At 42.7% G+C, this 14,571-nt stretch overlaps 1 protein-coding gene across 1 annotated transcript; it reads right to left on the bottom strand.

Moving 5' to 3' along the window:
- Nucleotides 1-6,458: 6,458 nt before the first annotated feature.
- Nucleotides 6,459-8,402, bottom strand: LOC107279571 (uncharacterized). The gene has a single exon (XM_015763180.3). It carries the CDS (start codon nt 8,158-8,160, stop codon nt 7,306-7,308), a length of 855 nt encoding a protein of 284 aa, XP_015618666.2. The 5' UTR covers nt 8,161-8,402; the 3' UTR covers nt 6,459-7,305.
- Between the last annotated feature and the right edge of the window lie 6,169 nt (nt 8,403-14,571).

The following is a 14,571-nucleotide window of genomic DNA, read 5'->3' as shown; positions in this document are numbered from 1 at the left end:
GGTTAGATTTCTCTCAATATATGTTCAAGGAAAAGTTGAAGGTGTTCTGTAATGGCTGCAACTGCTACTACTTTAGCTAGAAGGTCACTGGCTAGCTTGTGTTTCTATGCAAGAAGAGCGGGGGACAATGCCCAAATGGGCTGCTTTACTTCACTCTGACCTTCAAATAGCTACTAACTACTAATATTAGTAATCCTCATGGGCTAAATATACCTGAAAAACTACTTTCAGAATACAAAACAAGGCCCTAGGCAGCCCTCCCGGCGAGCATTTCTTTGGCCTGCCCTTCAGCCCATAGCCATGTCCTGAATGAGTGATATCACCAACTTGCATTGAAGAATACTTAGCATAACAAAAAGCTGCAATGCCAATTGATATCATAGATTGTAAGAACTGAGCTGTTAACAGAAGGAGAACTTGGCTAGTATCTGCCCTTTTCAATTCATAAGTAAGATTTGGATTTGTCTTTACTTGCCTAAATACCTGCTTTGGTAAAAGCACTTGAAGAGCAGCTGAGTAAGGATAAGAAAGCCAATCGATCTACCAGGAATTCTGTGTTTAAGAAAGCTAAGCAGCCAGGCCAGTACGTGAGCCAGCCAATGGTTTACTTTTAGGAACTATAACAACTGGACTTCACTATTGAAGATACTATTCATTCCCAACTTTCACTTCAGTCTTGAAAAAAAGATCTCCACTCCGCGGGGTTGAACTTACTCTAGCAACGGAAACTAACAAAGTAAATACCTCGACTGATATGGTTTCTGGATTTCCAACAAAAACGGAAACTTGAACTGAAGCTTCTCCCCTTTGAATAAGTGTATTCAACTCATTCGACAGAGTGGTCTGATACCGCAACATAACTTCCTAAATGCCCAACTTCAACTCCACTTTTCTCTAAGCTTCGAACTGACCTAACCGCTTGAAACTAGAGATTTAAAGGAAAACTTCTCCTTGCTTAGCTTGCCCTTAAAGAGTAAGATGCTTATTTATACTCTTCTTCCTTTAGATACTACTAGTTGCTTATGCTTTCTTTTCTACAGGGGAAAGCTAGTACTTTCAGTCAGTAGTTTCCGGTGTCAATTCCAAGAGCAAAAGGATAGGTTTTGGTTAGTTCGGTGCTCGGGTAAGCTTCTTCGGTGCCTACTCTCTCTGTCCCCGCCGCTCCTCGCGCAAAGCTTCTTTTCCTTCTTGTCAATCAAAGGAAAGAAACTACTGATAACGTACGTAAACTACAGGATTCGTTTCCTAGCACTACTCAAGGGCTATCCAAGAAGTACTAAATCTTTCATTGAAAATTGAAGGTACAAGCTCAAAGTAATTCTCTACTTACTCTTCGCTGCCCTCTCGACGGGTGATCCTTCTTAGGACAACTAGCCTAGGCACATGTCAAATAACTCTTTCCCAGATCTTTACCTCCCAATTGCCCTTCCTATCACGAACTCAATTCCAACTTGTGCTCCTCTAGTGGTAGACGACACGAACTCCTGAAAAGCTAATCTTTCTCTAACTAGTAAGGGAATGTAGTGGGATGTTTCATATTTCTTAGTCTACTATGCGGATCATCACCCTTCTTTTCTCATATCATTCCAACAACGGTTCGCGCAACTGCTCTAGCGGACGGAAATCCAGATGTGGGTGCGAGTCCCTATTATCGATCTAGTTGATCAATCCCTTCCTTGGTCGGCGCATAGACCTAGGTCCTGTCCGAAACAATCTATAGGGAGCAATAAAACGGATCAAACAGGTGCTCGACGCCGAGTCCCGACTGAACGGGTTAAAGCAGTTGAGAAAGATTCCACTCAAGCCGATAAACCTCGTACTTCCGCAAAGCCAGCATTTCCTTTATGCGAGAAAGATCGAAGGGAAGAAGGCGGCAGATGTCGAATCAGCGCAGCGATTGAGTGATGAGGGAGCCTGCCCCGGGGATCATGAACGGGGATAAGAGCGATCGATATAAACAATAGAACAGTTCCAGACGACGAACGAGGATAGCTGTACCTTAAACCTAGTAAGCAGTGAGTTATGCATGGAGCAAGAAGGAGAAAGAGGATAGTCCGTTACTTACGCAGATTGGCCATCGAGATCGAGGAAAGAATGATTCCTAGCATATGAATCTTAAGTTTCCTATTTATCTGATAAATCAGAGGAAGAAAGCAGAGAACCAGAGAATTTGCCAGAGAATTTGCCATATCTATCCTCGACTCAATAAACAATCACATAGGAATGAAAGAGAAAGTAGCACAAGCTACTTTATTGAGATTTGACAATGCCTACTATTCTATTCGATTCTACTAAAGATCAAAATGCAAATGAAAGAAGCCCTCATACCCACTCTTCTTTCATGGTTCGTACATCTCCTTAAGGAGTAAACCATTTCAATTGATACTTAATACACAAGTTCCGTGTAGGTAGTTCGCCGAAGAGGCATATCATTCTTAATCAAGACTCACCTTTTTCATTTCAATCTTACAACTAAAAGCAACCCAGTCTTAACGGATCGCTATACTTTACTATTTATTGTGGACTACATTGGCTCCGCCACCTTATTGATCAATCGAATGGACTTCACATCACTACTCGACGCATTTCTTGATTGTTTTTTTCTTTGACTTTGCTGATTTCCCTTTCTCTTGTCAACTACGCTATTTCTCAGGAGTGCCTACAAAGCATAACGAAAGATCATGCGTTTTGATTCCATTTATTCTCTTGATTTGATGACAGGAATATATATTTCCATGATAGACTTGATCTAGTAGGTGGAGCAGCACAAACCTGTGATCTTTCACTGGATTCAGCAGGAGATAAGTGGAATGTGTTGCTGTGTTTCATATAGATATAGTAGAGTGGCGGGAATAGTATAGTAAGCTATCCTCCACTATCAAACTAGGGGGCTATCCCTTTTAGGCTTTGGATTCTTATCTTCCTACAGCACCAACTTCCTACTACTATCCCTTTATTCTGGGACTCGAGGGTCTTGGATGGTAAGATCACTAACCCCCAGCACCCTTACCCTTCGGCTTGTAGGATTCCACTACTTGACTTGAGCTTGCTTTCCCCACTAGATCAGTCTACTATACGGCATGCAGATACAGGAACTGGATACTAGAATCCCGCTTTTCTTTTCCCTTTGCTGCTAACTTCTTTGACCTTCTTGCTCTGCCTGCTTTGAATTACATCTTGCTTGGGTAACACATTTTAAGTTAAGTAAATTCTACATGTCAATGGTCTGAAAGAGTGTTATTGTACCTACTAAAGAAATGAAAGGCCGATTACTTCTCCAGATACCGGATTCTAGGAAACAAGCAATACTTTCCCAGCTCCGCCGAAGAATAATTCAAATATATAGAGATAGGAGATAGGGGAATCTTCCCTTGCGAATCTCTTCTTTTAGTTGATAGAGTGAGGTCCACATATGGTGCATTTGACTCCCGTGCATGCTATTTTCGTGTTCATGATCCATCTTAGCCTTCTTTTGGATTCCCCTATTGGTAGTTCCCACTAGCAGATGTGTGTTTCTATGGCATAAATAGTTCCTGGACTTCCCTTTTCTTTGCACTTACTTCGACTTCGATCTGTCCCTGGGTCTCACCACTTCCTTCCTCAAGGCGTATCAATAGTAGACCTAGCTCGTAGTCACTTGCATGCTTTTGACTTCTCTTCTCTGTGTGATATCGCTATTTGATTTTCTCCATCTGCAGAAAGATGATACGTGACTTCCATTGTCTGGCTTTGATTGTGTCTGCATCTGTATTCGCTGATTCTTTAATATTGTAATCAGTTCAGTGTCAGTTTACCAGAGCTTCTGCTTCCCCCTGCGGCTTGAGCATAAGATTCGCCTTTATTATTTCGGCTTTGGCTGCCTTCATCCCCCTTTATTATTGCTGCTATTGCTGGAAGTCCTGTTTCATTTTGGCTGGGAGTTCTCTGTCAGCTAGTGGGAGTCCTGCTATTCTCATTGTAGGCGTAGTTGCTTCTTTCATCCAGCCCAGCACGCCATAGAATCCCTTTTCCATGCCCGTGCTTTGACCTCTTTCTACGCCTAAGTTAATGTCGATCCAAAGGAAGCCATTTAGATCTGAGTTCAGGAAGGAAGTGAATTTAAGCAAGAGAGCGATAGGATAGATATAAAGCTTAGACCAATAGGCATCTTAGGAAAGCCGGTTTTTAGGAAAAAAAGTATATTAGTATACTACCTCTTGGAGTTTCAGTTGCTATCCATTCTGTTTGAGTGCCATATAGCTTTTCCTATTCAGTTCTAGAACTAGTGGTTACAGCGAATGAGCAATCTTGTGTATATCCAAGGTAAAGGGCAAGAGACTCTGTCAATTCATCCAATGAGTAAGCAGGACAGTGAAGTTAGAAATCCTTTAAGTCCCTCTTGAATTTAAGTAAACTCCGGCCCTCAAAAGTAAACAAGTTTTCAAGGGTAGGGGTAGCGTTTACTAGCCAGCAAGTAAGATAACAAAGCTCTTTTTTTCAATAAGAAAAAGTAGTAGTCTTCCACGGGTCTCAATGGAGGAGAACTTTCCTGTTCATCCTACTGCATAGGCAAGATCTCATCCTTCGGCGAATCTAGGGGCTCAGAAGAGTGCTCCCTACGACGGGAAATTGGGGTCCAAAGACTATCTCTTCGACGACGTGGACACGGGGAGGCGATCCGACAAGAGAGATGCAGAAGAATATGCCCTCCTCAACGGGTCAAGCCCTCGCTCAGAACTAAATCATCCTGCGGCACTCACTGCATGAGCTCATAGGGCAAGATGAAGAGAAGGAGAAAGGCTAAAGAGATCGTCAACTTCACCTTGGCATGCTTCCATCAGCGCTGAAAAGACAGCATTGAACGAGAAGAGAACTAAGGCAAGGCTGGTGATGTGCCACTGTACGGGGAGCTCTGAGAAAGTAGAAGTGCTTTCCTTCACGCTGAGCGTGAACTCTCGATTTCGCTATACGAGGAAGATTGCTTATGACATCAATCAGCTAAGTCCGTCTGTCGAAGAATTTCTCATTGCATTCGATGTTTAGAGTAATAGTATAGAGTGTTTGGTCTCGCTTTTAAGTTGTATCGGCTGGCAATATGCCATAGCGGCTGGTTCAGAATATCCCCCTCGCGAACCTCCACCCGCGGACCAAGACTCCAACCGAAGCACAGACCTGAGAATTGGTAGTCGGAGAATCAGTAGCTTGTAAATAGATTTTCTGTTATGCGATGCTCGTAATTCTCAATAGGGCCCCCTTTCTGTTAAGTGAAGTGAGGCGGGGTCGCCGAACGAACGACGTTAGTTTACTTGCACGCGATCTCCTTCCAGAGCCAAGACATTAACAGTCTAGAATCTTTTTTCATTTTTTACGTTCTGTTAGGTTCTTATCTTAGATTCCGTCATGACGGAGCCTAGACCTTTTCTTCTTTTACTTCACACAATAGAAAATTGAATTAATATATATTAAATATATTATTTTATAAGGGCAAATATATATAATATATAATAATATTAAATATATTATTTTTTATGGGCAATAGTTAGGAGAGGTGCGCCTAGCTTTTTGTCTCTTTGATAGCTGGAAGTTCTCCAAAAGTATGAAAGGCTGGAGGGCTTTGTACCAACCATTCTAGTGTGGTTGGATTCTGTTCAACAGCCCAAGGACTTTCCGCACATCTTTTGTTCTTTCCACTGCTTGAAGTGATTGCGACAACTACGAAGAAACGACGAATCCCAACTACGGATATATAAGAACCGAAACTGCTCAGAGCATTCCATCCGGCGTAAGCATCTGGATAATCTGGAATGCGACGTGGCATGCCCGAAAGCCCTAAGAAATGCATGGGAAAGAAGGTCAGATTAACCCCGAAAAAAGTAATCCAAAAATGGATTTGGCCTAAAGTTTCAGGATATGTCCGACCAAAGATTTTACCCACCCAATAGTAAAATCCAGCAAATAAAGCAAAAACGGCTCCCATAGAAAGTACATAATGGAAATGTGCAACCACATAATAAGTATCATGTAGAGCAATGTCTAGCCCAGAGTTTGCTAGAACAATTCCAGTGAGCCCTCCTATGGTGAACAAAAAGATGAACCCTACAGCAAATAACATGGGTGTTTTGTATTGTATCGAACCTCCCCACATGGTAGCAATCCAACTAAAGATTTTTATTCCAGTGGGCACAGCTATGATCATGGTAGCTGCGGTGAAGTAGGCACGCGTATCAACGTCTAAGCCCACAGTAAACATATGATGAGCCCAAACTAGAAATCCAAGAACACCTATACTTATCATGGCATAAACCATGCCTAGATACCCGAAGACCGGTTTTCTTGAAAAGGTCGATACGATATGACTAATAATACCGAATCCAGGCAGAATGAGAATATACACCTCTGGATGACCGAAGAACCAAAAGAGATGCTGGTATAATATTGGGTCTCCCCCTCCTGCAGGATCAAAAAAGGTTGTATTAAAGTTTCGATCGGTTAATAACATTGTAATTGCCCCTGCCAGTACCGGAAGTGATAATAAAAGTAGGAATGCTGTCACTAGAACGGACCACACAAAAAGTGGTAATCTATGCATAGTCATTCCAGGTCCACGCATGTTGAAGATAGTTGTTATAAAATTGATAGAACCTAAAATTGATGAAACACCTGATAGATGAAGACTAAAAATTGCTAAATCAACTGCTCCTCCAGAATGGCTGGTAATACCACTTAAGGGCGGATAGACCGTCCACCCAGTGCCGCTGCCCACTTCTACTAAGGCTGAGCTTAATAGGAGCAAGAGACTTGGTGGCAACAACCAGAATGATATATTATTTAATCGTGGAAATGCCATGTCAGGTGCACCTATCAGAATCGGAACAAACCAATTACCAAATCCACCTATCATCGCCGGCATAACCATAAAAAAGATCATTAAAAAAGCGTGAGCCGTTATTAAAACATTATAAAGTTGATGATTCCCACCAAGAATTTGATCGCCGGGTCGGGCTAATTCCATACGAATCAGTACGGAGAAGCATGTGCCCATCACTCCTGCAATGGCACCGAAGATGAAATATAGAGTACCGATATCCTTGTGGTTAGTGGAGAAGAGCCATCGGACCAGATTTGTCATTTGATTTTCGTTTTGAAAACTTTCAAGCCTTATCAGAGAGGGGCTCGGGGCTGGAAGAGAAGAACCTTGATACTAAACCAAGTTTCGATAACTTCTTCAGCTTTCATTTCCTCCGTCTTCAAAATCGCAGAGTTAATTCAAAAGTCCTGTTAGGTCACATATGCTTGCTTTTGAAAAAAAAAGTGGTATACGGCATATTATTCCCCCCCCCTCTTTCGATCTTCTAATTGGAAGATCAGTAGAGTGTGTTGGAATTCGGTTCTTTCGAGCCTTGCTTGGGCTCGTTCTATCTTTGAATATAGCGAATTCCGTTCCACCTCAATCCACGTTCTTTTCGCGCTTTGCGCTTCCAGGAAATCACGGTTGTGGGAAACCACATCACGGAAGAAAAATGATCCTTCCTCATGATCCCGCAGATCCTGATAAGCTGCCTGGAGAATAGAGAAATCATCCGTTGCTCGGATAGAGTCAAGATAGGAACGAAGCGCCCCCTCCAAAAGGTAGGGTTCTACCGGAAGTACGGCTCCGTTCCTCGCGTATAGAGCTAGAAATTCTTGAATTAGATCCATCCTAACATTGGATGTCCTTTCTTCCATTAGGAAGAGCCTCAGCCGCCCAGGTATGTCCTCCAGAGGGGTGTTGTGATTCAGCTCCTGCTGAATGAACGCAACCCACTCCGGATCCTGCTCGTAAAGGCTCAGATAGAAGTTTAGCCCTTCTAAATGAGCTAGAGCCTGTGGGTCTTGAACTTCTGGGGGAAGAGTGATAAGAAAGGAGCAACAAGTTAGAAGGGAAAACATCTGTACTATGGGGAGGACTATCCGATAAAAGACTAGAAAAACTAAAATGGAAATCTTCAAAAAGAAGATCAAATATGGAATACATAACATATAAAAATAAATAGTCGACGAAATTTCGCTACTTATCCTTTTTTTTCGCTCCTGTAGTGATTTAAGCACTACTTTAAAGATAACCCCCCCAGCCGAACGACTACTAAATGCTCGGCAAAGCGCTCTCCCCTTTATGCTTTGTCTCATTCTATCTCTCGTCATCACTCGATGAAACCTCTACTTCAATGAAAGCTCCTCCTACTACTCCCCCTTATCCTTCTCACTCGTCGTTTCGTTGGTCTTTTATATACCCATTGATTGTCCTCGGAACAACTATTGCACGCAGCAGGGAGTTCACTGGTCAAACTATGTCAATTGAAAAGGGGGGATCCGGTGGTCTGGTCTCTGTGCTTCGCTTTACCTCTACCCATTTCCGCACCAATAGGAATCTTGCGATTCGAACCCTCCACTCAATCTCTCTCGCCTCTATCCATCTCTTTTGTTCTATCATCCATCAGCTCTTGTCCTACAATTCTCTTTCACTTGCATTTTCTTTCGTTCTGAGGTGGAATCGAACCACTGAAGGATTTCAAGGGCAATGCCCCTTGCTCTTCCCACTGAAACAAGCAAAAAAGGATTTGCAGTCCTTTGCTCTAACCAGCTGAGCTACCAGAACCACTTGCCTAAAGTCTCTTTTCTTCATCTATGAGCATCCCAGTGGAGGAGTTTGCTCAAGAACCGAGAGCCGGCCAGGGACTGGACGGCCCTCGTTCGGGAAGGTCTTCTTCGCTATAGACGCCACCAAGAACAAGAAAGGGGCGCTCCGCTCCTAGTCACTAAGTAGTGCTATTCTGTCCGACGGCGGACTCCATCAATCTGAGGTTCTTTCTCTCACGTAATTTCGCCCGCCCGTTCTACTTCCGTGCCGGAGGAAATGGGATTCGAACCCATGATACAATCTTCTTGTATGTCGATTTAGCAAACCAATGCCTTAAGCCACTCAGCCATACCTCCAAGTTGTTGATCGGAATTGGATGTGCCGGGTTGGTTGCCCGAAGATCCACTGCGTAAGCCGTAGCGCGCGTACTCTTCTTTACTGAGCGAGAAAGACTCTATCCAGATCTATGGATCTCCCCTGCGTCCAAGCGAGACCCCATCCACATAACCCCTTATTTTCTCTCCAATGGTAGATTCGAACCCCAAATCATAGAAACTACACTATATATGAGTTGTTGCTTGAGTTGTCTGTATTGGAAGTCGTGTAAGCGGCTTCTTCCGCCTTCCGGGTCTAGTACGTATGAAAAGATGTCAGCGTCGTGGCGATTGCCTTTCCTGGTGGTGAAGGATTCTATTCCCGAGCGGCTAAGGTCCAATCCGGTATTCTATTTCGTCTGTGCGAGCATTAAAACCAACCATTTCCGACGTCAAGATCAATAGGAAGAAAAGGGAGTCTTTTTCTGTCTTGAAGGTTTTATTTTAAATCCAAATCGAAATGCCTAAACTTGATAAATTGACTTATTTCTCACAATTCTTCTGTTCTGCCTTCTCCTAGTAAGTAGCTCACGAGGAATGGGGGGACAGATTCCCTCAATCTCGAGATACGAACGTATCGTGTCAAAATTTATTGGCAAATTTTTCTTCAGTGGTTTGTGGACCGATAGACCTTACCTTATTTTTATTTTTATTTCCCTCATTTTTTTGGGACTTTATATTGTCAGAAGGAGGAGGGAGGCTTTTTCCTCTACTCTAATTGGATCCTTCTCTGGTTTGTTTTCGTTTTTTTTTGTGGAAGGCCCAGAGGTTGCTTCCGCTATGGAGAACCCACCAGGGCCTGGGCCTAGTGAAGCGGGTCCTTCCGGATCCGCTGCGGGCAAGTCAGCTGAAGCCTCTACTCCGTCGTCCTCTTTTTTCAATGGGCTTTCGGGCCAGATACCCGCACCGGATTCCCCCGGGGAAGAGGTGCCGCAAGGGGAACAGCCCCGTTTTGACCCTTATTCAATTCCGGAAGTTCCCCTGGAACACGTATTCGGGGCTGTTCCAGATCGGGGAGAGCCATCCACAAGCCACACCCCGCCGAACCCTGAACCTCAACTTGGAGAAGAAAATGCCGGGCCATCAAACCACCAAATTCAACATGATGTTATAAGAAGCAGACTTGAAACTTGAACTCCCCAAAGGGAAGTAAGCGACGATGAGATAGACTCAATCATTTTTATTAAGAAAGATATTATCGATCGCATGGCCCAATTAGACCCGGACCGGGATGGATTCTGGAATGAGCAAAAGGACCACTTAGTCGCTCATGGAATCCTCAATAAGGGTAAAGAGTATACCTTACAGGGACTGATAAACCTTTCTAAAAAATTGGAAAAATCCGGTACTAGCTGTAATGTATTCAATAAAATAAAGAAGAATGACCGTAAATCATTTCGAAAGAACTACGAAAGCAACCCTGATCTTTCTTCTATGAAGAAAGTACGTAGGCACTCCTCAGCGAGGACGCGGGTTTTAAAGTAGGTTCTACACATTCGAGAAGACCCAGGCGGATTGGAGTGGTTGTGCGCCGGGGCAATCTCTGCTTGCATTTCGCATTGGAATTTCTTGACTAGCCCGAATAGATGGACTCGTTCGTTCGGTCGGGCGGGGCAAATCTCTAAAGTGGAATTCGTGAAAAGGTACCACACTCAAATCACATATGATATTATGTCAAACAAATCAACTAGCTAAAAAGCTAGGAATTTATGTAGAAGTCTGGGCTGGTCAGAGTTCAACTCACTACTCGGGCTCCTTTTCAGTTAAGGATGCAAGGGAGACTTCCATGTCTGGGGCTGACAGCTTTCGTGTACTGAATTTCTATGAGATTCTCTTGTCCGCGGGAACAAAAAGCTAGTAAATTCAGTACACGAAATTAGGATATTCTAGACAACGAAAAGCTAAACAAAGAAAGGAATGACAATGAGTGTGGAAAATCCATCTACACAAATCCACTCACTACGAGGAGGTAATCAATCTTATGCTCAGGCAATTCATTCGTATAAATCACTACTCGGGGTGTAGAGGAAGGAAATCAGGGGAATCCCCGGTATTAAAGTAGACAGATCAAGACTAGTAGGAAAGGATACTCCACGCACTAGAGCTTTGTCTGGTCAAAGTGCTCATTCTAAGGTTCAATGCGCCGCAGAACGAGTGCTATTCCTTTTATGAAATTACACCGGGAAGGAATTGAGCAAGCCAAGTCATTTAACTCACTCCACTTAAGATTGAACAACCCCAGTCAGTGTTGGTTTTGGGGTAAAGAAAACTATGATAGCTAGCTAATTCAAGAAATTCTATTCCATGAAATTCTTCCTCCGGACAAGAAAGAGTGCGGCATCAAAATATGAAATGAAAAACTAAATAAACTAAAAATCTCTCCTCTCAGTAAATTCGTCTATTCGACTAGGAAATTGAAGACAAAGGAATTTGGAATTACAAGACGGATATCAGCTTGCTACTTCTGACTTTGACTTTCAATAGGGAGGTCAAAAACTAGCACTTTTTTCGAGGAGTGATCATGGTTTGACTTCGATATATTCCGGGAAGATGGCTTGAAGCTAATAGCAAAGTCTATTTCGACTAGCTTGTGGTACTAGCTAGGAAATTCCCTAACCTCGATATGAACAACTTACTCAACTCAACAGAGTAGCAAATGCCCAAGAAAGCCCGAGTCAATCTATTTGGAAATCCAATCTATTTTCTCGTATTCGTGTGGGAAATCAAGCTATTCTAGTTGAAATTCACCAGAAGAAATGCACGCACTTCAATATGCCAAAATTGCAAAGGAAAATCCTTCGATTAACAGTGGAATTCAACCAAGAAATGAAAAGGTATATATAGGAAATGCACTCCAACCACCAACCAATAAGTGATTCCGGGCAATCAATTCTATCCGCGAGTTGTGGAAGTGTTTCATTTGCCTCCGAACTGAAGTCAATCTTTTCCAAAAAAGGTTTAGTAAATGCACATCCTCGCCGCTCGGCTCCTCCCTCATTGCCCATAGTCCCTAAAGTCTGTATGTCTCTTGTCTCTTTGAGACCGGGGATTTCCCAACTGTTCCTTCCCTTACACCCTAATCTTAATACCCCTGTTACCCGCCTGTAGGCGGATCCTACCAACCAAAATAAAGTGACCGAAAGACACAATTGCATCGGTCCAATGAGACATGGAAGCACCAGTAGATATTGAAAGAAAAACTATTGATCGGTATTATTGTTGTAGTTCTTTGTTCCTTTCGTCGATGAAAGTACAACCACCCATTTTCCACACTTTTTCATATTGACTTAAGTCAGCGAATTACCCGCGGCGAGGAGGAGAGATTAGAACTCCTGGATTGAAAAACTTTTTCTTCTCCTTGCTAATTGCCTACTCAACACTTGAACATTGGTGTGTTTCACATTCAACTCTATCTAGCCAAATATCATAGCTAGCCCAATGCATTTCCTCGTCGTAGTGAAGTGAGGGAAGGAATTTACTAGCTTAACTAACAATACCAGGCTTGTCCGCCGTACTTCCTATATATAGTATTGAATTTACTAGAGCATATTTTACTAAGTGGTGTGTGTAGTTTTTACATTTCCTACGCTTTTCGTATCAATTCCTCCCTCTTTCCTCTTTCAACACTTTGGCCCTTTTATCATATAATTGAATTGAATTGTCTTGGCATTTAGCATTTGCTCTCTTCTGGGACCTAAAGAAAGTGAGTGCCTGTAGCGATGAGTGCCAGCTTTTTCATAGATTGACTTGGGTGTTGCATCTCTTTTTCCAACTCGGATTTACCATTGGCTTGTCGTCCTCTCTTACCTGACCCTGTCCTATAGAAAGTAGTGTGTAGTGTGCTTAAAAAAAAGCAAGTTTAAATATAACCCGCAAAAATGAAAGCTCGCTTTGATTGAGTACTCTTCTTGGCTTGTTCAGTTCTTCTCATCTGCCTCGGTAACTAGGTGCTTTTAAGCTACTCTTGTTGGCAATTTCCTTTGGTTTGATAGTCGGATCTTATCTTTTTTTTAAGAAATCAAGCCTTCCTCCTTAGCCTTGAACAGCCACCGCCCCTGGCATCTCCTCTGTAAACTGGATCTCTTCTCTTAGGTTAAACAACCGAATCTCCTAGCTCTCGATCAAACCCTTATCCCAATCGACATCCGGAAAGGTCGAAATCGTCCGATTTTAGCATGAAAGGCGATATTAATCGTTCAATTTCATTCACTCGCAGATCAGCTTCCAGGTCTGCTTCGGCCAATGGTGCTGTTTGAAGCTTTCTTTCTAAGGAACCAAAAGAGGTGGGTAAGACAAGCTATAGAGATGTTCCACAAACATCTTACTTGAAGCTCTGTTTCGAGTGCACTAAGCGAAGAGGCAAGTGATGAGTACAAAACATGGAAAGGTCAGTATAGCTTGAATGAACTACGTAGTAAGGTTTAGTACTAAGCATGATTAAGTCACGGTAACTAAGTACCGGTAACGTTTAATAGATAGAAGTAAGTAACAAGTACCGGTTTAGCACATATGGGTCACATAGGCATACCGATAGGATAATAGGCTTGTACGCAAGGTCAAGTATAGGCTAGAGAGAAAGACCGGTATATGTTTATGTTGAGAAGAAATGCATTGTTTGATTTCCGAAGCAAATAAAGGCGCGCAGCGAAAGGCATGCATGTTTCATTTGCAGGTGCTGCCGGTCCAGGGCTCTTCGGCTGAGCTTACTAAATAAAAGAAAGCACGGCCTGGTTTATGGGAATCGTAAATAGACGAAGTGGTGTTTTTTCCTTTCCTTGAGGATCTATGCTTTTCATGGCTCTCTTTCTAACGTGGATGACAGGTTTCAAATAGTGGATCAGTTTCTTAATAGCCTTTTCTAAGTGCTTTTCGTTGCCTTCTTCTTATCTTTATGTACCCAGGAAAAAGAGAAGAATCTTCACCATTACCATCACCAGTATCACCTCCAATGGTTGGCGTCCCTTTAATTGTCATTTAGTAGTAGATAGGTTTGTTGAGGACATAATCTCCCGGCCTTATTCATGCATGATAAAGGTAGCCTTTCATAGTCCAAAGCCTTTGTGTGCTTTTGTATTGAACTCTTTTCTACAACGTTGAAGGATTGCCTTACGGGATTAGCAATGGCTTAATAAAAGGATTAAAAAAGGGCTTCTCTTAGGTCCCATACTAGATGACCACCCGGAACTGGATGTACTCGTACTAGAACATTTGGTGATTACCCACCGGGACTTCCTACTAAGTATTTGACACTTCCATCAAGAAGAAAACTATAAAGTACTCAATCAATGCGAATAGCAGGAATGGTACTTGCAAAAAAAACATATAGGACCAGAGAAATGGGAACGAGGCTGACCTATCCAGGTAGTGAAGTCTACCTATGCTAAAGAGCAAGTTCAATATTTGGTTCGAGTAGCCAGCCTATTTTCAGGAGTGGCTTATTATAGTATTATTAAAAATCATACGAACAAAGAAAGCCTATTTTAGGAGTCCACCATATCAAGGGAAAGGGAGATCAGGCTTGGCCTTCGCTTTGCTTATTCATCTTTCTTTCTTTGCTTTTGAATGACTTGATGGGTCTGGATAATAACAAGAAGAGTCAAG

The sequence above is a fragment of the Oryza sativa genome, chromosome 12, assembly GCF_034140825.1.
Source record: "Oryza sativa Japonica Group chromosome 12, ASM3414082v1".
NCBI lineage: Eukaryota > Viridiplantae > Streptophyta > Magnoliopsida > Poales > Poaceae > Oryza > Oryza sativa.
The sequence above is the reverse complement of the archived record's forward strand: the minus strand, read 5'-3'. Positions and strand labels throughout refer to the sequence as shown.

Excerpts from the sequence above, each read along its gene's own strand:
- LOC107279571 (XM_015763180.3), bottom strand. The coding sequence starts at position 8,160 with ATGACGAGAGATAGAATGAGACAAAGCATAAAGGGGAGAGCGCTTTGC.